Here is a 24,083-nt window from a genome sequence, read left to right on the forward strand (position 1 = left end):
GGTTCCAGCATCCACTCCTGGGGTGCACCACGCTTGCTGTCTGCTTACTGGTACATACTTCATCAATTTGGGGGCGGGAGACAGTGTCAGAAGCCTTGCTAAAATCAATGTAGGCAGCATCCACTGCTCTCCCCTCTACCGAGCCAGTCACCCCAGCACAGAAGGCTTTAAAAGATGCCTGGGATGGCTGGGATAAGTGGATGTGGGAGAGCATAGAGCATCTCATTTCCTTCTGCTAGCTGGTCCATGCTTCAGATAACGCAATCTATAATAATGATATATATTATTATATCTGATAGTAATATATATGATACTTAGTAGTGTGTCCAGTGCCTGAGGAGCAGATAAAGGCTCCAGGTGCTGATCTAACAATTCAAAACCTGCTAGTTGCCCCTGCAATACTGCTGCAAGGCCAAAAGACAACACTTCAAAGAAGTCAGGTTAATTTCTTTGTGTGTGCAGAAGCAGCACACCAAAATTACATGCAGAATCCATTGAGTATAAAAAAGCACTTCAGCAACCCCAGAGCACATCTCCCCAGTGCAAAGTTCAGGGATTTGGCACAACAACATCAAAGTTCTGCAAACAGCGGAGCTGGTCCTCATCCCGGAGCGGCAGACAAGTTGCTCTGCCTTTTCCACAGCCAGGGCTTGTCCCCCAGCCTGCTCCCTGCTTTGTCAGTGTGTCCCCGTGGTGGCGGCCAGCTGGCCAGGTTGACACAAGAGCCCCTATTGAGCGGCAGGGACAATCCTGGCCCTGCCGGGTGCTGCGGCAGGCGGAGCAGCCGCTGCAGCAGGCAGTGAGAGGCAAAATGGCTCTGGCTGTGCTCTTGGCAGCGCTCCTGGGAGTTGTTGTTATTGTCAAGTGGTTTTTGTTTCAGCCTAGAAACCCGAGCTCCCCTCCTTGCATCGGGAGCTGGATCCCTTGGTTTGGAGCCGCGTTCCAGTTTGGGAAAGCTCCCCTGGAGTTTATAGAGCAAGCCAGAAGCAAGGTAAGGGCTGCGGCGGCGTGCCTGTCTCTGGGTGTGTGCTCTTCCTGCAGGGGGGAAGGCAAGGAAAAACTTGTGCATGAAGTTTCAGCCTGGCAAAAGCCGTCAGCCCTTTCCTGTCACGAGTTGTAAGGTCGGGAGCGTTGAGCTGGTGAGGGCTGGGCTTTGTGGCAGGAAGCGTGCTGAGCCACAGGTCCGATCTCTGTCCTGGGATCGTCCTGCTCAGACTCGGCTCTGCTGCTGTTTCACTTGCACAGTCTGGCTACGCATTAATCATGGTTTCAGATAATTCAGGCAGCCCTGTGGCAGACGCTGGGACCAGAAGCATAATTATTTTTGTACCTGAAGTTAGGGGACATGTCTCAGCATCTGCTAGCATCCCACAGCACGCAGGAGAGGCACAGGCATTCCTGGTAGGCAACTTGGTCCTCCTAACAAATGTACCAAAGGTGGTTGGGAAGATTTACCCACGGACAACATGCCTTTCTCTATGTCTGTCTATATTGCAAGAGCCTAAACAATTCATTTTGATTAGATGCTTACTCTCTATGCAGCTAATATTAACTGACATAAAATCCATCTTCCTATTTTCATTCGGTGATGTTGTCACCTGCTACTGATGCAATATTTTCAGCCCCAGGTGTTCAGTACTGAAGGAGCACACAGCCCACTACTTGCAAACACTATCTAAAACTGAAACTTTTTTCTTGTAATCTCCTGCTTCTTAGCACCTTTCTTTCAAGTATTTCCTTAGTCCAGCAACTCAAGTCCTGTGTGGTGACCTCCCTCCCTCCCTGGGCTGAGGCCAGGACAGACGAGCCTTTTCCTGCCTGCTCCTTTTTAAAGGACTAAGCACTGCCTCACATTGCGGACAAATAAAACAGGTGCTGCCTGCCAAAGGGGTTGTTAGCAGGCATTACGAGGGTTGCAAAAGACATCTGCAATAGTTTCAAGCTCCATAATACTGCCAGAAAAGAGTTAAGTGTCCTTAGTACGAGCAAGCTGAACATGAACAAGTCTGTTCAGAAACCGGCTCCAAGCAGCGTGAAAGCTCCCCAGCTGCGTAGGATTGATGCTGTCAAAGGAGACTTTCACACTTAGAAGCTTCCTCCCCTGGATTAATCCTTCAGCCTGCCACAGTGACCACTCATTTTTTTTTTCTGTCCTGAAGGGTTAAACGGTCTTACTGCTGTCATATTTTGTGCCTCTCCTTCACTGCTTCTTCCCTCAGGTGCTGGGGCAGCACACCAGACTTCCTTTGCTGCCAGTCTGCACTGTGCTTGAAGTTCACTGCCTCCGTTTTCCTCCTGCAGAAGAGTATGTGGGCAGGGAGAATTGCCAGTTTATCCCCCATGTGGCTCTAAAAAAAGCAAAATTTCCTGTTCTAATTGAATATTTAATCTCTGGTCTAATAAAAGATCCCACCTCTTCCTCCTGAAGCCACCCGGCTTCAATTTCATATGCTGTTTTGTGTGGTGTTCCCTGTTTGCTGGGAGTGCCTCAGAGACCCTAAATGAGAACGGGATTTTCATCTTGCTTTCTCTGCCTCTGTGTCTCAGCAGGTCTCCTCCTCAAGCCCTGTTTCACCCAGAGCACGTGGGTGGGAGCACAGTAGTGGCAGGCAGTACTCCTGCTCCATCAGTACCTGCCTGTAACGCAGCAGTGGTAAATCCAGACCTGCTCGGCAGCTTGCTCCAGCAGCTGATCCTCTTACATGAGAAAATCAGAATAATTACAGCAGAACAGATGATAAGTCTGTTTGTTCAGGTGTCTGGCTCGAGTAGTGGCTCTTGGTAGATGCACACCTAGATGAGCATATGCCACCTTCTGCTTTTCCTTCCAAATTTCTGACTGTCAAGAGTTTAGGGACTTGATAGGCCAGAATTTCCATCCAGGTGATCTAGCTGTGCTAGCCTAACCCCTTTTGTTACCCTGTGTATTTTGGCTTCCACAACATCTTGTGGCCTTGAATCTGTAATTTAACCATGCACCACGTGAAGAAAGTATTTTGCCTAGCTTTAAACCAGCCAGTGTCTAGTAGGTGCCCACTTGATTTTGCAATACGAGAAAGTTGGAATCATTACTCTTTTCTTGAAATTTCCATACTTCTGTTCATCCTGCTGTGCATCCCATCACATTTTCTATCTCAATATATACTGTCCAAGATGGAATGGGCAGAGACACCTGTTAAATTAAAGGTGTGGCCACAAGGTTTAGATGCTTGCTGCCCTTTCTCCACTCCTTTCCTAGCAAGATGAAAGCTCTAATTATCACTTGCATTAATAAATCTCAGAGTCATGTCAGAATGCGATTTTTCTGGTACTCTGTGATGTTTATCTTCATAGTTTGCTCTAAACTCTCAGACATCTCCAGACTATCGTCAAACTTTTCATTCCTTCTTGTAAGCCATTTAGTAAAATGTTTAAGGCCACCCGTCCTTACCTCTTCCTAGAGAGCACTGGGTGCTCCTCCAGTACATCCACTACTAATTCTGGCCTTCACCAATGCTTGTAAAAATTGGAGGAGTGCTGTGAAGCTTCCCAGCTCCTCCCTCAGGAGTGTTTTAGCAAGGTGTGACATTTGCCTATCGTTCTGCAGGCACTGGGGGTGAGTTGACAGATCAGGTAGGTAGCTCTGCAGCTGCATATTTCAATCCTAGAAGAGTAATATTTGTTACTGATTGACCTGGCACTTGGTTAAGTAATTGCAAACCTGTTCTATTTAATTCTTGCTTTGAAAAAAGGTCTCAGTCCATCATCCCTAAAGAGAGGTTCCAGGGTGAAACTTGTCTCAATCTGATGCAATTGTGAACTCACATTTCTCTCCCGTGTGGTTTCTTTACACCTTGAGCATTTCTCAGACTCTGCAAAATGCTGGGAGACTCCTTGCACCCAGTACCTTCAGAGCAGTGTTTATTGTTCAGGGGAGTTTGCCATTAAAAGCTCTATCCTCAAGCTTTTTACAGTCTGCTGTATATTAATTTTACATTTAACTTTTCATGTATTTATTTGTGTTTTCCTGTAATACACAAAATTCTGCTTTCTGAAAGATGTGTCTTTGAATATCCCCCATCACTGTGCTGTTCGACTAAGCTGACTTGTTCTGGAGGTCCTGTATGGAGCTTTCTAATTCTAATTGTGTTTTCTACAGGTTTAATTTGAACTACTTAAACTAAATTGCAGCAGAGTGGATGGGATTTAACACCAGGTTGTTTGTGTAGGTGTTTACAGGTGAGCTTGATGTCCAGCTTCACCGATGGGCAGTGGACACATACCTCGTCCTGTCCAGTGGAGCCTAAGGACAATCCGGCTCACTTCAGCCTAATAGGCGTGCTGTAGCTGGTGAGCTGAATCAGGCTTTAGGCTCCCCTCACCACATAGATGAGATCACCATCAACTGTGATGGGAGCCTGGGCATCTTCCTCACAGGTAGTCACCTAAAATACTGAAATGCAGTGTCCCAGTCTTAAATAGAGAGAGTGGGACTGTAATTGAATAATTAACTTCATTTGGAGGTAGTTACTAAGTCAAATTTTATTTGAAAATTAATTTAAATACATTTTAATGTTCATTTTAAAGCTATAAAAAAACTCGCATTTAGAAAGCAACAAGCCCAGTGACTCCCTGACTTTTACCAGTCTGATGCTGAGGACATGCTGTTATCCATGAAAACAAAAAACCACTTAGCAAGCTAGCTGTTATTAAAACGATATTTTATTTATTATCACCCAGAGAGTTTAAACAGTCTTTCTTTCTTTAATAATTTACAGTTGAAGGACACAATCAAAATTCAAATGATGTCAAGAGGAATCTTTTTCTTGCCTTCAAAGAGCTTTAGATGGAGCAGGCTTTCAAATACAGACCCAAACAACAAAAGACATGGTTGAAGTCAGTGACATTAGCCATGTGGGCAAAGTGGATTCAAAGCTTTTCAGCACTCCAAACAGATAAACAGAAAACTTTTTAACACCCTTGTCAGCATTTTAACCTGCAAGAGAAAATCAAGTTCCTCGATGTGGCTAGAGACTTCGTGAAGGCCCCAAACCACTCAGTTTGTGCAGTAACTTTGCCAAAAGACTTCTGTACAGACAAACGTCAGTGCTGGGCTTTTGATTTCTATCCAAGGCTTTTGCCTGTGAGCAGAAATCACCTTCAGTAAGGCAAAGCCAGAAAAGATGCTTCATTTCCTAATGTAGATCTGTATGCCTGAATCTGACAGCCCATAGATAGTGCACATTTGTTTGCTAGTTTGTAGTATCTACAGGTATCAGAGATCTTTTTCATAATGGAAGAATTCAGAGGCGAATGCGTATTGCTGAAAGTTTTGAGAGGGCTCTAGGATACTAGATTAAGAGAAGAAGTTGAAGGGAAAACAAAAGAATGATTTATGCTATCAAAAAGCTTCCCTGAATATAAAGCTTAACAAGCTCCAGCTATTCTGCTCAGAGTGTGTTAACTGTTTTGATTAATCGTTAAGCACCTGTACAAGAAAGATACCACTGGTATTAGCAGACCCTTTAAGCTAGGAAAGGAAAAAAAAAAGTTAAAAAATGCAGGAGTGGGGAGTTTTTGTTACAAAAACATGGTTTGAAATAGATAGGATTATGGGGTTTGTGATGTGGACACTTTGCTGTGGCAGCCAAGGGATGCTGTAGATACTCCATCACTTGGTTCTTTAAATCCAGGTAGGCCATTTTTTTTGGACTGAAGTGTAATTCAAACGTGCCATACTGCTCTCAGGAAGGAACCTCTTTTGCTCCACAGGAGGTCAGGCAGGCACCTGTAGGTCACCTTCTGATCTGTAAGTCTGCAGATTTTGCTCTGATTCACATTCGTCTTCGTGCACTGCTGAACCAAGGTGTGCAGAGAGCCGAAAGGAGCAGCTCCTCTCCCCTGACCTCCCCGAAGGCCTGGACCCTGCCAGGGCTCCCTTCAAATGCCTTAGCAATAAAGTAACACAAAGTCTTTCTCTGTTCCAGCACGGGCCTGTATTCACAATATTCGCTCTGGGAAAACGGTTTACTTTTGTGACTGAGGAAGAAGGAGCTGAAGCCTTTTTTAAATCTAAAGACTTAAATTTCGAACAGGCGGTACAACAAGCTGTTGAGAATGCAGGTAAGTGAGCTCTTGCTCTTTTTTTTTAATGGGAATCAAATCCAGTTGCACAGGAATGTTAAAGGCCCAATCCAGAGCCCATTGCCTTCTGGATCATGTCTTAATCATCTATCAACCTATGACCATGCTCCAAAATTAGGGGGAAATGGAATTCCTTCATGTAGCTCCAGCACTGCAAGTCTGCAAAGTGATTTGGGTTTGGTCACAAGGATTCAAAGGTTTCAGAAGAAGGGACAGTTATTATCTTATCATCAAGCAACGCCTCTCGGAGATCAGGTCCTATCCTGCAGCTAGACACTCCACCCATGTATAACAGGTTTGAAGCAGTAGTGTGTTGTCCTCTCACTTAATTTGCAAATCAGTTTGTTGCAATGTTTAGTTGTTATCCTGTAGTACAACAGTCATTAGAAGGGGTTGTGGCGTATATCCCGTTGTCAGTGACATACTCCATCAGCATATGTCCTTGTGTCTGTGTGGAACTGTACTGACAGGAATTACTTTAACTAATCTGGTAATTTGGGGTGTGAAATGAAAGAAGGTGCTCAGGGCCCTGTCCAGCAGGGTTTGGAGTATCCCCACAACTTCTCTGGGCAGCCTGTCCCTGTTTGTGACCACCTTCACAATAAAAAACATGATGTTTCAGTGGAATTTCCTGGATTTCCATGTGTGCCTGTTGTCAAGTCACTGGGCCCTGCTGAGAAGACTCTGGCTCCATCTTCTTTGCTGGCCCCACCATACATTTATATACATTGATGAGGTCCTGCTGAACCTGCTCCTCTCGAGGCTGAGCAGCCCCACCTCTCTCAGCCTTTCTTTGTGTAACTGAGAGGATGTGCTGTAGCATGGAAACCCAACCTTTTTCTCACCAGGTTCATTTAATTTCCATTTCATCTGGTTTTGTACATGTACAGAGTGCGTGCGCATCTCTGCGCATCCCCACTGAAGCTGGGGGGAGCTCTGTTGACTGCTGATTCCGGGACTGAAGCCAGAGGCAAGAAGATATTACACAGACTGGCAGAAGCAAGGGGACTCACCTAAATCTTTACAGGGTGAAAATGAATGTTTCTGGGAATTTTACTCCAGAAAAATGAGGGTTAATGCACTTAGAGTCACAAATTACATGTAAAAAATGTCACGCTGTGTTGCAGTGAATACCTACTTTATCTGCTTTCCAAAACGTGTTTCTGTTTCTTCTTTTTATTTAGTTTCTGTTCCTGCAGAAGCCTTTTATCAGAATCACGGTACCCTGTACAGCATGATGAAGGGAAAAATGGGTCCTTCTAATCTGCACATGTTCACGGGCACTTTGTGTAGGGAACTGCATGAGCACATGGGACACCTGGGCACCAAGGGCGCAGGCGACCTGAATGACCTGGTGAGGTAAGGGAATTATCAGCTCTAATGCATGGGTATCCTGAATGGGAGAAGAGATGTTGCAATAAAGCAGGTGGAGCTCAGGCTATCGGATTGTAGGGAATCTGTGTCAGGATGCTCATCACTCCCAGCTAGGAGAAACATTTGAATTAACCTGTTTTAAAGAAACAGCACAACATCTTCCAACAAGTCTTGTTTCCCAAAAAATGGGATGAAAGCTTTCATAAAGAGCAGACAAAATGCTTGATCTTCAGCAGGATGAAAACTTTCCATGTGAGCGAAGCCTGGCCTTGTTAAACAAGAGCTTTGCCGTTGACTTTGTGGTGCCAAAACTTCATCCTTGATGTGAAAAAATCCCTTAACTGACAGTTTCACGTGACTAAAACACAACTTTTAACTCCTCCTCCTTCCTGAGTAACACCTGTACCTTGCCTGTCCATCAGGACTACCAGATGAACATTGCCTCTGCCTTGGAGTTGTCTTCAAAACTTGACATCCAGGTTTATTTTGCTGGCATAATGCTTTTTCTGCATAATACATTTAAAATACAGATTTTTACTGCAGCTAAAACACCGAGCACCTGTCAGCTCAATTACTGCAATTTGGATTAATGGGGGAGAAGGTGGGGAAAAGGGGCTTTGAAACCTCCCAGCCTTTAGTCCCACCAGTCTCAATAATGGGGTGCAAACCCCCCCACATCCCTTGATGTTCGCCCTCTGAGATCAAAGTTCAGATCTGTTTCTTGTGAAAAACTGACACTCATCAAACGGGTAGCATGCTACACTGCTTGTTCTGCTAGCATTGGCTCACCTTTTCTAGTTATTCTGTGATTCTGTGATTGTTCGCCCACCTGAATCCGTCTGTGGGCTTTTCCCTGGGCTCAAGAATCTGAGGGCAGGGGCAGACCTGTTCTGTGCCACAGCAGCACCTGCACAGCCCATGGGCCACCACAGTTGCATCCACAGAGCCAGCAGGTGGCTCCAGCTTCCCTGTGATCTTTAGAAAAGCAAGAAATAAAAAGCTCTTGCATGAAATACACTTTCAGAAGTGGCTGGAACCCAGCAAAGACTGCGTAAGGCTTTTGTGGAGCTAGAGTAGAGATGAAGGGGCCTGAGAAAGGAGCTCGGGGTTTGCAGGATAGCAAAGGAGCAAATTGGTAAGGGGTGAGACAAAAAAAAGAGAAAAGCATCTTTCTGTGCAGCAAAACTTCAGCCAAAGGAAGGATTTCCCTGGGTGTCTGGTTGCAGAAGGGGTTGTGCAATGCCCAGGAGGTTCACAAAACTAACCTGAAATGAGAGGGGTGGTTAGTGGGGAGAATGGGACCTCAGCTCCCAGAGCTTTTCTGCCACTGTTCAAGTGACCAAATGCCAGCTGTTGAAGTTTGGCCACATTCAGTGGACTTCCCTGAGGTCTGTGCATCTCCCAGCCCCTGCTTAAAATCTATGACAGCTTTGAGTGAGGTGTGGACCCTGGGGCAGCTCTCCCATGCTGTCATGGCACAAGTCTCCCAGCTTCTTCCCTTGCAGTTGAATGTTCTGCGTCCTGACCCAGGGCTGCTCCAAGAGCTCTCCCATCACCTCTAAGTCACAGGGATCTCGTTCTTGCAGGCACGTCATGTATCCAGCAGTGGTGAACACTCTGTTTGGGAAAGGTGTCTGCCCGACAAGTCAGAGTGAACTCAAGGAGTTCGAAGCACATTTTCAGAAGTACGATGAGGACTTCGAATACGCTTCGCAGATGCCAGAGTGCTTCCTGAGGTAAGGGAACGGGACTGATGCCTGTGGTGTACCCATTGTGGGCATTTTGCTTGCTGGGATATCAACCATGAGGGACGTTCTTTGCTGTCTTTAGCTCATCCTTGGCTCATGCAGGCTTTCAGCTAGATGCCTCAGAAAAGTCCTGACCTGGTCCAATCTATTTCTGCTGGCACAAAGTGGAGGCAGCATTGCTCAGGGGGCCAGGGTCCAGGTGGATCTGACAGGGAACAGCAGAACTGGGCAGAGGGCAAAGGGCTGAGCCTAAATGTGACTCCCAAGCTGAAGGGATCTCCAGTGAGGCACCTCTCTGCTCTTTCTCACACCTATGTTATTTTGCTGGTGGTCTGCCCCCAGGTTACACAGCGACACCATGGCAGAGCTCACCTTGGATAGAGGCAGCCAAAAGCCAAGGAAAGAGTTTGCAGAGCCTGTCAGTGCTCTCGGGCCGTGACAGCACCTTGAGCACCTCGCAATCACCTTCGGAGAGAACTCAGGATGCTCTAAAATGAGACCTTTATTTTGTCAGAGAGGATTGTTCTTGAAAACATTGACCTAAGCGATCTGTCCAATGAAACCTCAAAAGTCACAATGAAACCTCTAGTGTAAAACTGTGAAAATCCAGGGGTCTTAAGTAAGAGGTCCTGGCTCTGAAGGACTCAGACGTGCTGTTCCTCACATCAGTCAACACCGCTGCCAGGCAGACTGACCATTCATCAACTGGCTGCTGCCTAGGGGCTCTTGGAAAGAAACCAAGGAGTCCTTCTCATGGAAAAGGAAACGTTGGTTTGTGCTGCCTCGGTTAAGTGCTTCTTGTTTGTTGCTTTTCTTTACAGGAACTGGTCTAAATCCAAAAAATGGCTTCTAAAATTATTTGAGAAAGTAGTGTCGGATGCTGAAAGGACCAACCCTTCAGAGACCACATCCAAGGTAAACATCCGAGGCTATGAAAAAAGATGACTTTGCTGCAGATTCTGACTGAAGGAATGAAGGGCAGGATTTATTTCAGTACTGGGAGAAATGTACCAGACATGTCAGCTTTTATAGATATTCCTTAGCTGTCCAGTATTGCTGTTACCTACATAGGTCACACCCATAATTTTTGAGCCCCACTCCTCAATTTAGTTTGCTTCCTACAGTTCTGAGGCTTGACATCTTTGGGAAATTTTACACCAAGGGATCAGCGCCATGACCAATAGCTAGCCTCTGGTATCACAGTTACAGCGAGCAGTTGAAAGAGGTGAGGGAAAGTCTCTTCGGTTGTTTGTCTGAGGGCACTGGGCTGTGAAATTTCAAAACCTCACATGTACTATTTTAAACCTTGGTGTAGACTGATTAGATCCTCCAGCAGCCAGATTAGTGGGGGAAAAAAAAAAAAAAAAAAAAGGAAAGATAACTGGATTGGAAGCCAAGTACCCTAAATATTGATTGTGTCAAAGCTGTGATAAGTTGTCCCCCTGGTTATTCTCCTTAGCTATGGCAGGAATTCTGTCAATACGGCTGACAAGTGCGAGGACGGACTGGCTTGAGAGTCTTCATCCACAGAATGGTTACAGAACAGATCATTAAACAAACCAAATTTTATTTAGACTTTAAAAGCTTTGCATACCATATTTTCTTCTGTAAAATAAACCAGAGTAATGGAAAGAAACGGGACTGGAGAGGGAATGGTGGGAGGTAAGAAAGTGCAGGAAATAGGAAGCACATAGTGTTGTAGGGAATTTGGAAAAAGAGTGGTCATTTTTTTATTCAAGGTCAGCCTTTTCCCTCTGGAAACCAGACAAGAAACTTTGTCTTAAATGAACGGTTGGCTTATATTTAAGGAAATACGATAAGCAAAAACTGGTGCTAGAGTATTACACAGCTGTGATAGTTTCAAAGAATACCAAGGTGTTAAAGTCCCTGGTTAGGTTGCTAACAAAGCACCTGGAACTCTTCCATAACTCGGGGATTTGCTGGTAGATTAGACCTTCTCTTCGTAGCAATCACCTCTTTGGCAGGAACAGAGAGAACATCTTCATTTCCATTCATCCAGTTCGTACACTCTTCAAAAGACAGAAGTAGAGCAGGAATTAAAGAAAAAGATATATATATATATTTTTTCTTTCTTACACATGCAAGCAAAAATGGAGAGTGAGGAAGTAAGATCCCCTGAAAACTTTAAGAAAACGGAGGGCTGAGCAAGTATTCAGTAAGGATTCACATGGTGCCTTGACTTCCTCTGCCTATGAGTGAGTCTCACTTTCATCTCTGTGCTTTGTGACTGCAAAAAAAACCATAATTAACATGATTTCTCTGTGATAAAGTAGTCTTATGTCACATCCTTGAATTCTGCTAAGCCCTACCCTAAACTAGATTTTAATATGTTTTTGGAAATACTATTATTTATTTTGTAACAGACTCTACTGCAGCATCTCCTGGATAATTTACAAGAAAAACATCTGGCTCCCAGTTACGGTCTCCTAATGCTCTGGGCTTCCCAAGCAAATGCTGTCCCTGTAAGTACATCAGCTAGAAAAACACCTTTCCTGTTCAAAAGCCTGCATTTGGGAAGCAAAGAGTTTGAACGAGAGGTCACACACGCTGCATGTATTCCAAGAAGGGATTATCACACCCACATGCATCGCCACAAATATACTCAGGTTGCAAAGTCACACAAGCAATGACAAGAAAAGCTCTTCCCGTACTTTTCCTAAATTATAATCTCCCTTATCATAACATTTTGGGAGCATGTATCTCATAGCTATTAAGATCAGAGTCTTCAGCTGTGAAAAGCATCTAACTCCATTTTGGAACACTGTGGCTGTATTATCTATTTTAAATATTCTATGTGAAGAATATCAGAAGCACAATATGGAGTAACTTCACCTGTGTGCAAATCCGTGAGCGAATTTGCATCTTTTGCTTTAGGGGATCTGATGTACAACTGCCAGCGTTGCTTCAGGGGAAGAAAAACAATAGGCTGGTTTTACTGCCACTTAAGTTTTCTCTGTTAGAAATTCATTTGATGGATTAATGACACAGATAGATCTATACTAACAAGCCCAATATATCTTAACACAGCTTAGGCTGACCAAAGACATTTATAGGAATTTCTCAGATCAAAAATCCATAGCAGCAAAAACATCCTTTATTTACCATGACTACTAAGCTCTTTCCAGCACAGTTATGCCCTTTACAGATGTGACTTAGAAAAAAATGATAGTGAGTTATTTTTATATGTACTCCTATTGGATATATCTATGGGTTTTGTAGATTGGGTAATGCTACAATTTACCCCAAAGGAACCTCATCCATCTCAGTGAGGTTTCTGCAGATCCGCACGTTGGTACAAGTGCGAGGCGTAGCCTGCTGTCTGTTATCAGGATAACTGACATTCCTTCCATAACACTATCATTACTTACTTCTGTAATATTCAGCTCTAAATAGACATGCAGATATTTCGCTGTTTCTCAGAACAGTCACAAGCCACTGCTCCAGTGACTGGCATGATGAAAAGAAGCCTTTCACCTTCCAAGGGGATTTTTTAGAAGCAAGTTAAACTCTCTCATCTGAAACAATTCAGTTCTCCCTCCATGCAGTGAAGGCAGTGTCCAAGCTCTGTACACGAGAACTAAGCTAGCAGATTTGTGTTGCAGAAGGAGAGCTGTATCCACGTGGGGCTATTTGGGAAATAACAGAGTTCTCAGCCCTCACCAGCACAGATGGCCCGTGACCAGGTCTACGTGCGGGCTGGGTCTCCCGCTGGCTCAGCAAGGGAGAGGCTCCTGGCAGTGCTACAAGGCCGTCTGGTTTCATCCTCCTTAAGAGGATTTACTCCTTTCCTAAATTTCTTGATTTTCAACTTAAGTGCATGATCAGTTAGCAAATTATTTCTAGAAGGGATATACTACTGCTTGTTTTGCTGATAATTAAAACTTTTCCTGTTTCTTTTTTTTTTCCCTGTGACAATGCCCTGCAAATTATTTAACCTCATTTCTGTTAATATTAGTAGGAATTTAGTATTTTTTTCTGTTCATGCAGCTAAATCTAATCACGTACAATGATTCAATAATTCATTTTAACACGCAGTTACTTGAAATTAATGGAAGGATTCTGTGTTTCAAAGCTCAAAGCCAGAGCTATATAATGCTCACTGAAGATAAGTACACAGCAGATGACCAGACCTAATCTCCCAGGATCTGAGCCTTTAGATGTACAGCTCCCTGTGCGTCCCAGCCACAACAGGCAGATCCCAAAATTGCAGATGTTTTCACCTGCCTCTGATTTGCTGCAAATATACTGTAATTCTGTTCTGTATTCCTGAGTTAATAAAGTACTTTCATCTCTGTTTAGATTGCATTTTGGACCCTCGTTTTCATATTGTCTTATCCTTCCATTTACAAGAAAACCATGGAAGACCTGACTTCTGTTTTTGGCAAAGCAGGTAATATATCAGATCCCATCCTTCTGGAACCTCAGATTGATTTATTCCAGGTTGGCCCAGCACGTGGCACGCTTGGTCAATGGCTGGGAATAGTGAATGCTGCTCCTAAGGGTACAACCAAAGACATGGGGTCCAGCTCTGAGTGTTCAGCAAATGCTCATGACCTATTTTTAAGCAAAAACAGCTTTGGTGTTAGTAAGAGAAGGTAGAAAAAGAACCATGTGTACCTGTGTCTTCATTCTATACCAATCCCTTAGACCTCGTTTTGTATTAACCAGTTTCATGCTTTTGTTGTGCATCTCTGTTGGGGTCAGATGAGGTCTTTCAATTCAGTTGCTTTTCATTGTGTGGTATTCACCAGAGTTGCAGCTATTCTGCGGAAAAACAGGCCAGGAACTTTTCTCTATTCTCTTATCTGAGGCCAGTTTGTCCAGCGTGATTCACTGCCACATGACTGATCTCTTGCCTTCAAAAAATAGTCACCTGCTGAGCTCAGTCATTCACACATGCACTCGCCTGAACCATGTGTAGTTTCTTGGAAGACTCCTGGTTGACATGGGTCAAAACCAAATCAGATAACATGTCGATAATTAAACAATAAGGACAATCATGAGCTAGTACTTAAGCCTGTCTCCTGGCTCTGATTTATTTTCTAGTGCTATCAGGCCAAGAGTTCAGCCAAGGCTCCTTGTCTAGGTGCTACAATCCCTGAGATTTCCATTTTGCGTCCTACCAAAGTACTAAAAAAGACCAAGGATGCTTAACTTCCAGTATGACCTTTGTTTGGCCTCTTCTAACCAGTGCCTTAACTACAGCTACCACAGACACATGAAATTATTTTCAGAGGCTTTTCTTACCAATGTTGGGCTGTTTATTTACTTAGAAATGTAAAGAAAATTTTTGGTGAAAACAAGGTCCTAAAAGTCTCGAGGTACACCATCAGAAGGTCAAAAGCAATTTATGTCAGCATGTATCAAAACAAGCATGAAATACAATTTTTACACAGAGTCTTCTTTCTCATGCCACAACAGGTAAAGATAAAATAGAAGTCTCTGAAGAGGACCTTAAGAACCTCCCTTTTATTAAATGGTGCACTTTGGAAGCCATACGGCTGAGGTCTCCAGGTGCAATCACCAAGAAAGTTGTAAACCCAATAAGAATTCAGGTGAGAGTTGGGGTTTTTGTTGTTGTTTCTTTCTTTGTTTCTTCAGAAGGGTGCTTTGTGATTCTTCTAGAAAGATCCCTCTTAAAATAACTAGGTAAAATTAAAGTGGTAGAGATATTCCACTGTCTCACATTATATTCTGTTCAGCTTAAGAAATTCATTCATCATAATTAATTTAATCATTATTAATTTAAGTGTGGTTTTGCTTCTCTTGCTCACAGTCTTACCTTCAGCTATGAATTAAATTTAAATTGAATGGAATTGAACCGAGAGATACAGTGCTGAAGGTATGCTAAACAGGAACCATAGACAACAAATACAGTAGAAAGAACCATAATTGAGTAACTGACAAAGCTCCTCTTCTGTTTGTTCCCTTCACTGCCATTCAGAGGAAAAGTGCCAGCAATCAGGAGTCTAACAAATAAATGCTTGAGGGAAAAACACTCTCTTAAGGAATCGGCACTCTTGCCCATTTAAGAAATGAAGTCCCGTAGAGATCTACTGTCACACAACTCTTTCTGTGAATTTCTTTGCATTTTGATGGAGACACTGAACAAAAGATTTAGAAAAAAGTAAGTTCACATGGCACAGTCATACCAAGAAGCAGTAAAGAAAGAAAGAATGTTTCTATTATTTCCACACTTGAAAAACTACATTAGAACAAAAATAGCCTTGTCACATTCTCCACTGTTTAGGCCTCCCTTAAGGAAAAAATGGCAGCAGCGAGAAGCTTCAAATCTGTCAGAAGCCCAGCGTGGCTTTACCACCTGCACCAGGAACTGCTGCTGATGGGAGAGATGTACTGAGAGACTGCTTTGTGAGCTGAACCCATGATTTTCTCTTCTCTTCAGGATTTTTTCTCCTTTTCAGAATTTCACCGTCCCTGCAGGTGATATGTTGATGCTGTCTCCGTATTGGCTGCACAGGAATCCAAAATACTTTCCTGACCCAGAAATGTTCAAACCTGTAAGTTGTCACTCCTAATGTGGGTGTTTTGCTGCCTTTTCTCCTCTTCACATATTTCACAACAAAAACACAGGGACAAATTGTCTTCAAGTTGGGTATTTCCCACCCACTGGCGGGTGGCCTCACATACAGAGATGTGCACAGACAGGAGGGGCCTCTAGGGATAAGCAAGACTTTGAAGTTCAGTTATCTGTTCCAGATAATATTGCACCACTTTATATCACTTTGGTCTCAATTCAAAGCCCACCATAGAAGGACACCACCGACTTCAGTGTGGAAACAAGGTCCACGTCCTCTCCTCTCCCTGGCATTTGTTTGTGTAGCTCATCTCTATGTACTTACCCAGGTTCACTGGTCCTTCCAGTCAGATGATTTCTGGTACGTATTAGCTCTGCTAATTTAGTAGCTCATCTAGAGTTTCTTGCTTATTATTCCACTCCAGGTGGCCGTGTGGGCAGGCTTGTAGCTGCTCTTTTTAGCACCATCCTCTACAGAGCAGTTTGTCTTTTTTTAGAAATACATCAAGGAGTAATTCAAACAAAATTCCCCTTCTAGCAAACTCTTCACCGATTTGAAATCCCTCATAACTATTCCTGCCTCTTTGAAACCCCAAGTAGAAACGCTGATGTGGCAACTTATTTCTCTAGTAACTTCCTTCCTAAAAAAAAAAAAAGCTAGCTTGTTGTTTAAAACTTGTACTTCTTCCACGAGGAATAGGGCAGTTACCCTTGGATATTGTCATTCCAAATTGTATTGCCTGGTTTCATCACCTCAGTTTTTTTATTGCTTTTATTAGATTTTCATGCTAACAGATTTCCTCTTCAGAAAGCTCTAAACAACCCAAGCTGAAAGAAGTCCAAAATAAACAAACAGAAGATTGCAGTTTCTCTAAGGACTCTATCAGAAGCGTTAGCCACAAAAAATGGGGTGTTACTTGAAGGCCTTCATAGAGTTGTGCTGAGTTTCTGGAGGCTGGCATAGTTTGTCACCCAAAATTCAAGAAATACACTTCTGTCAGTCTCAGTCCACCCAAACATTAACCCATATTGCCTTGCTCCTCTTGTTATTCCTGTTTTCTCAAAACCCCCTGGAACAAGGAGCCCTCTGGGCTCAGACAGGCTCTTATTGTTAGAGCTGCAAATCATTTTCTCACTCCCTGCCTTGCACCTGAGAATGGAGCTGTGTAATCCTCACGTTTTTCTCATACACCTTGGATTTTCCTCTACATAGCACCTGAGAAATGGCTTGCCTGAAAGATGCACAAGTCCTTTGTGTGCTGTGCTACCGCTTGGTGGCTCAGGAAGGGCACTGACTGAAGAGTTGCTTTCAACGTGTGTGTATTTAAAAGGAGGTCCCATTTTTATGGGCATGTCAGTAGCTCAAGAAGTGGGATTTAGAAAAATGAGAATGTATAGGAACAATGCTTTGGGGGGGGGATTCTGAAAACTTTTCCAGCACTTTGAGACAGTTCGGTATATTTCAAATGGGACCATCATTTGTTTCCCTGAATATTGCTGACTTTTGAATACAGACTCTAACGCTAACAGGTTGAACTCAAAAAATGGCATTAGTGCAACTTTGTAGTGAGGATTAGCTGTTCAAGGTCATTTTTAGCCCAGAGAAATAAAGTTAAGCTTTATTTATATAAGGCTGATTTGGAAAAAAAAGTTTCTTCCCACAGGATCGTTGGAAAGAGGCAAATTTAGAGAAGAATGCTTTCTTGGACAGCTTTGTGGCATTTGGAGGAGGGAAGCATCAGTGTCCAGGAAGGTCAGTGAAACAGCTGGGGTTTATTTATTCCCAAACCCTGCAGAGAACAACCCTCTTGAACTGGGCTCCCCTTACACTTGGTGATACAGTGTTTTCATTGTTTTGCTTTGTCAATGTTCTAATGTTCAGTATTATCTGGACCTTATTTAAATTAATTTGAAAGTGGCTTCATTCCTGGAAAAAGCAGGTTAAGCCACAATGTAAAAGTCACCTGTGACTAGTGTACCAAGGGATATCCCGCAGGGAGAAAAGCCTAGCTCTGCTGCTGCTGGGGGCACCTCTTCATCAAGAGAGTTGTTCCATGTACAAATCTGCCAGTTTACAGACACAGCAGGCTTTTAAGTCTCCATAAAACGCTTCCAAACTAACTTAACATTTCTCTGGGCTGAGCCTCTCTTTCCATCCTCCATGCCATTGCCATCTTTGCTAATCTTCAAATGTCTTAAATGGCTCCTCTCTGTTTAAGTCTCTTGACTTTCCATCAAGGCCCACGCAATTGTATGATGGCTTAAATTGCAGATCCCGTCTCCTCCATTCCCCCAGCAATGCCAGCCTCAGTGCTTCCTGCATTCCTTCTGCTGTTTTCTCTGTGGTCCCTCTTCCTGGAACAAATCCCAGGGAGCCAGCTGCTCCTTGTTTCTGTGTTAAAACATCCCTTTGCTCAGTTCTCTGCCTTCAGAACCTGGTCTGCTCTAGGCAGCAAATAACCAAGAATCCTTAAAACAGGTCGGTTTAATCCAAGAGTCCCATGTGCAGCAAGGAAGCCAGAGGGTGTTGGAAGGAAACCCCGTAGCAGGCTGGACATGAGTGTCAGATGAACTTTGTGAAGGCGTTGTATGCATAAGGAACATGAATAGATCTGCATCCACTCTTTCGGCTTGACAAAGTAAAGTCCTCACTGACTGCTGTACCTCCATAGTTTATCCAATATTCCTGAGCTAAATATGAACTGAGCGCAGCCTCATTCCCAGCAAGGGCAACAGCAAAATTCACAAGAGGCATCCACAGGTACAGGACAAGCTGCAAAATAACGTTTCTGAAAGCTGCTTTTTTATATATACTGACCTATTTCTTTGTTCAGGCTGTTCTCTGGACTCTGATAACATCTCTAAAATAAATGTGTGGCTCAAAAGAAAATGATAACATTTCTGCTTAGACAATGGATGGAGAGTCTTTCACTTGCTGATAGACAAACGTCCTTTCAAAGCCTTTGGCAGGCCACATGGTATCACACACCTCCACACTCTTCTGTAGTAATTCTGAAATAATGATGTGGTAGTCCTGGAAGAAAGGAAATTAAATGAAGGGATGTATCCAGATCCCAGGTTGCAGATGTCCTTGGTATAACCGAATGAAACAATGTTATTTCAGGTTTCATAAGAGTTTTCATTTAATTCAGTACTGGTATTTATAAATGAAATGTATTAAACATTTCATTTTCTCTGCATATTGCAAAATCTTATCATGAAAATAAAAGCTAATGTAATAGCACTGAAAGCTAGAAAATAACTTGTTAAATAATCTAGCAAATTGACAAGCTCCCACAACGCCATTTCTGTACACAAGGGAGAAGTTTGATGGCAGTGTAACTACCAGTCTAACAAGACTTTTGTCTAACCAGGAGACTGTTGCTGGTGCTTATCTTGCATGGATCCGCCCGTTGTCTCTGATCTTACGCTGACGTTATAAACCCTTCAGCACAAGGGCTGTGATTTCATTCTCAGACTCCATTTACTGCAGGATCTCAATGCCCAGCTGGGCTCCTGGGCTCCAGCACAACACAAGTACACAGCAGTGCACTGGGGAACAAGACTTGAGAAAGTGCATCTTCGTCAGCCCCCTTGCCACTAAGTAAAGCAGGAAGGCATTTGTGACTCAGAGCTCCTAGAGGAAAACTGCTTTAGGACTGGGTCATGAATATGAAAGGCAAGTGGGGACTAAAGGGCATTCAGCTGCAAGAGAGCTCAGGGACTGTGCTCAGTACCACATGGCCAGGGAGAGAGGGACACACTGGGACACTGCAGTCCTGCCTCTCATGCCTGGTTCCTCCTGAGCTCTCCTGCTGGCCACCCTCAGACATGTGTGTTACCATCCTCAGCATCTCTGCAGAGTGGAGAAACAGCAGCAGCCTGTTTGAAAAAGCAATGTGAGATCTCATGGTGGGCTGCAGGAGCAAGGACCCCAAGCATCAGGAGCCCAGGGAAGCATCATGCAAACAGTGCAGTGACTGAAAGGAGCCCCTTTTATTGGCATGAAGTTTGGGCCAGCAAGTTCTGCCTGGCCGGAGCTGGCTTCCATTCCTGTAGCTCTGCACTGCTCTCCCTTGAGCTCAAGGTCACCAAGAGCTCCCCATCTCAAGGTAACTGCAATGTGAAATCACAGAGAGAATTTGGGTCTCAAGCTACGCCAAAACAAACAAGCATCCTCCCACTCCAGAGCACGGGGCAGCTCAGTGTGCATGCAGATCTGAATGGCTCTGCAGGAGTTATCTTGGGTCTTGTGGGACTTATTAGCTCCCTCTTCACACCTGCCCGGCCAAATCCAGGCGGATGCCATGTGCAGTCATGTGCTCTTCTCCCTGGTGAATTCCCCAATAGCTTTTTTATCCAAGTTTTCCAGCATCTCTCAGATGATGGAAAATAAACTGTGTAGAAGAGCGAGGCACTACGGCTATTTTAACTAGCTATTTAAGACATATGGTTAAATTCTGCAAATGAGTAATCCCCTGACCTGGCACAGGTACACGCAAGTGGCTGAATGCAGAAAGCTCTTCTACAAACTGACTTTAAAATATAATAGCTGAGAAGAGTTTATCTGTAGTTATCTGAAATCTTCTCTGCACTGACTAAGAGCTTTCTGAGCATATTACAGAAAAAAAAAATCACGCCCTTGGGTTTCATGCTGCATTCTAATGCTGACACATTAAGTAATAACTCCCGCTGTCACATCTCCTCTGATGTCATCAGGCTCCCAGCTGTATTATATAACTTTATATAGCACAATTAGTCATATAGCCTTTTCTATATTTGACTGGCTTCTCACTCCTAGGAAGTTATTTCCAGTCAGCAAGTGTTAGAAGAACATAAATGTTTACACAGTGGAAAAAACCCTAATGATAAGGAGCTGTTTTAAAATAGGGTGTCAGAGGGATAGAGTTGCTCTAAAGTTTCGCCAGAAAGCAGGGGCAGCCGCTACGTTCATGTTCTGCACTGAATAGTGAAGCTGAACAAAGCCACAGCTTTTTTTCCTACTGCAGATGTTTATCAGCAGGTCTAAGGCATGGAATTTAAAATGTGCAAAAGAGAATCTGTTTCTTATCTGATAATGATACAAGTGTGGTCATCAGGCTGGATATCGAACATTTTCTCTCTTTTTCTCTCTTTTCTTGCAGGTGGTTTGCCATCATGGAAATTCAGTTGTTCGTTGTGTTGTTCCTATACAAATACGAATTTGTGCTTTTGGATGCGGTACCAAAGGAGGTAAAAGATCCGTGCATTTATTTAGCATTCCACATCTTTATGTCCTTCATTTACCGTGCTCAGCTGAACAGCCATTAGGAAATAATTAGGAACAGCCAAATAGGAAATAATTCAATCTTCACTTTTATTCAGAAAACCCGGAGTAACTCCAGTGATGCAATGGGGCTGTGCTGTCTGTACAAGAATGCACCCCTGAGAGTATTTTGTCTCATCATTGCCTAAACATTACGAGAGGTTTTATAATTACTTTCTGCCATTCACAAAACCAATGAATATGGAACTGGATTATTCATTCTTGAAGCAGGCATGAAAGCAGATGCAGCATTCTCAGTGCTCTTCCGTTCCATATTGAGTGGTGGAAGAAAAATGTTTAGGGTAGAGCAACTGCAGCACAGGAAGGTTTTACCATTGAGAGAGAGTGGTGTGGTCACTCCTCTCAGCAGTAATTTCCTTTCCCATTTGCAAAGTGTCCTTCCCACTTTCCAAAAATTGCAGTTCCTCACAAACATGAACTGCTGTGGAATGAACATGCCTGCTGTCACAGCCTAAACATGACACACATGCCCTGTAGCTAAACTGCCAGGGAGAAGAGAGAGAAGTTAAGAGTGGTCTGGGCTTTGTAGCATTGCCCTTTAGGCTGGAAGTCGAAGAATTCTTGAAGAATGTGAGAAGTCAATCTCACTTTCCCACCAGAACAGGGCAGAAGGTTGCCTCGTCCTGACTGGTGGTGTGTTGCCATCCCAGCTCGCACCAGAGTTGTTTGTAAATTGGGTTTTCACCCACAGGCAATTATGCTGGTGAAAATATCCCAAACCATTAAAGTTTATTAAGATCTCACGTGTCATGCTTTCTCAGAGGAAGTGGAATAAAAAGTAAACGTGAAGGCCCAACTCAGTGGCTTCAGCAAAGCCGACAGATAATCTCTGCATTTGGTCTTGAGTCTTTAAGGCCAAAGCTCCAAGAACATGTTAATGTCTTAATATTAAAGCAAGGTGATAGCTCCCGTAACTGAACTAACTTGATGTTTCTACCGATCCTCTTTTTACAGAGCCCTTTACATTTGGTGGGGACACAGCAACCCATGGCACCATTCCGGGTCCAGTATAAATGCCGGGAATGAAAGCGGCCCAGTACTAACTCACCTCGCTTTGCCAGCCCCGGCTGGATGAATGCACCGCTGAGTTGCTTCTCTACCCTACCCAAATAGGTTCTCTGCCATAAAAGTTCTCAATTTCAACTTGGAATGCTGTACATACTCTGTGTATGCCATGACAGTACAGTCATATCTGGGCTCTTCTTCCTGATTGCCTACCTCCTAGTATTTAAAAATCAAGCTCTCTGCTGCATTCAGAATTTGCGGGCCAAATTATTCGCATACTTTGCTAGTCTAACTGATGCACTAAACTCACGCAGCAAACATTCAGGACAAAAAGCTGCTACATTTGGAAATCCAGCATGGAAATTTTGTTAGAACCAGGAGAAAAACGGGTCCCTTGTGAAAGGTCACTGCTTCCTGCGGGTTTCTTCGAGCCAAGGCCAAGGTGGTGCCTCAGGCTGAGAAGTCAGTGGTAATTCTCTGTGGTTCCCTGGCTTTGCTGTGCACGAGGCAGGAGGGTGCTGAGCAGAGACCTCTGGATCAGATCCTTGGCCACCATAAATCAGCATCATTTATGTCCTGTTGCTTGTGTAGGTCATGGAGGAGCTGGCCTATCCCACCTATAACTGGGGCCAATGTATTGCAAATAAATTCATTAATAACAGAACAGTTGTAAGTGCGAGAAGTAACTGGGGTGTTGTTCCACTGGAGCACCTAACATTTCACTGAGCTTTATTTGCTTCACAGGATTCAGAACTGGACCTTGCGTAAATATGCAATGAAAGCTTGATCGTGATGTTTGGCTGCCAATGCAGAGATTGCAAGAAAAGCCATCGCTGTTCATCAGATCGCTTGTCTGAGCTCTAGAACATTTTTTAACAAAACTTACAAAACAACTTGCACAAATCTAAAAAGATGTAATCCTATAAAGAACACCTAGTAAAAGTTGTTCAAGGAAGCTGTCAAGTAAGTTCAGATAGCAACACTTTAACTGCTGTCAGATTTCATATAAAATAATAGCGGGCATGTATTTTTAGTCTTTCAAGTAAAGATTATTCATCATTTGCGAAATATTTGTAAAAAAAAAAAACAAATGCGCTTTCAGAAACACTTGAAACTATGAGAATAACATCCATAGGAAAATATCTCTTGTAATTCATTAAATGATTGGCTTATCTCAGCTACAGGCACGACAATTTAACAAACTTTAATGATTTATGTGTCTGGGAAACGATTCATCCAATATTTAATTTAGCTTATAATGCTTAACTCTGCAGGAATTGTACTCTTAACTGCTGTTTCAGAATTGCTGTGGTAACTGAGAACCATTCTCTTGGTTTTCATCTCTGGTCATTACCCAAAGTATGTATTCTAATTTTAACATTTGGAAACGTCCACAGTATCTGTCCAGGTATCTTGTAGTTTAGCAAAACTAAACAATTATTTCTCATGTGCTTTTTTAAATTATTTTTTTCCATTTAGTATTTTTATTTATTATGTTTTTTCCCAAGAGAGGCTAGCTCATAAAAGCAGAATTCTCTGATGGCAAACTTGACTACAGGTCAAAGGTCCCTAGAGGGAAGTATAACCTGAAGGTCAGCATCGGTTTGGTTACGCTGAATAAAAGGCAGCCGAAGCCCTTTGTCCAGGTGTGACTCCCATGGGCACCAAGAGGAGCATCTAAATTGCATGGGGTTTTTTGGGGGATGTTGATGAGAGGAACCAAAGGTGGGGAAAGGAAGGGATCTGGATGGCTTGGGAAGGAACAAACGTGGGAAAATGAAGGGATAAAGGGACGAAAAGAGTTGGTTGCATGTGAACAAGCTTCTGACCGTTAGGTTTGCCTGGCTATTCCCTGGTCCTGATCAGTGCAGCAAGAATCCAGCCTACCAAGCTGGCAAGTAGCTGAAGTGCCTGCGTGGCTCTAGGGGTGAGCCAGCAGGAGTTGGCT

At 43.5% G+C, this 24,083-nt stretch overlaps 1 protein-coding gene across 3 annotated transcripts; it reads left to right on the plus strand.

Annotated features, from left to right (window-relative positions):
• The first annotated feature begins 565 nt into the window (after positions 1–565).
• On the plus strand, positions 566–23,762 carry LOC118164427 (24-hydroxycholesterol 7-alpha-hydroxylase). Of its 3 annotated transcripts, none has more exons than XM_035321950.1 (12): positions 566–991; positions 5,967–6,102; positions 7,308–7,482; positions 9,084–9,233; positions 10,067–10,160; positions 11,630–11,728; positions 13,566–13,656; positions 14,688–14,821; positions 15,692–15,787; positions 17,456–17,557; positions 20,949–21,036; positions 22,085–23,762. In XM_035321950.1, the coding sequence occupies exons 1-12, from the start codon at positions 812–814 to the stop codon at positions 22,141–22,143; spliced, it is 1,404 nt and encodes a 467-aa protein (XP_035177841.1). In that variant the 5' UTR covers positions 566–811; the 3' UTR covers positions 22,144–23,762. The 3 variants fall into 3 exon arrangements, with proteins under 3 accessions (XP_035177841.1, XP_035177840.1, XP_035177842.1); XM_035321949.1 differs by having other exon boundaries at positions 17,469–17,557; XM_035321951.1 differs by lacking the exon at positions 17,456–17,557.
• The last annotated feature ends 321 nt before the right edge of the window (positions 23,763–24,083 follow it).

The sequence above is a fragment of the Oxyura jamaicensis genome, chromosome 3, assembly GCF_011077185.1.
Source record: "Oxyura jamaicensis isolate SHBP4307 breed ruddy duck chromosome 3, BPBGC_Ojam_1.0, whole genome shotgun sequence".
Taxonomy (NCBI): domain Eukaryota; kingdom Metazoa; phylum Chordata; class Aves; order Anseriformes; family Anatidae; genus Oxyura; species Oxyura jamaicensis.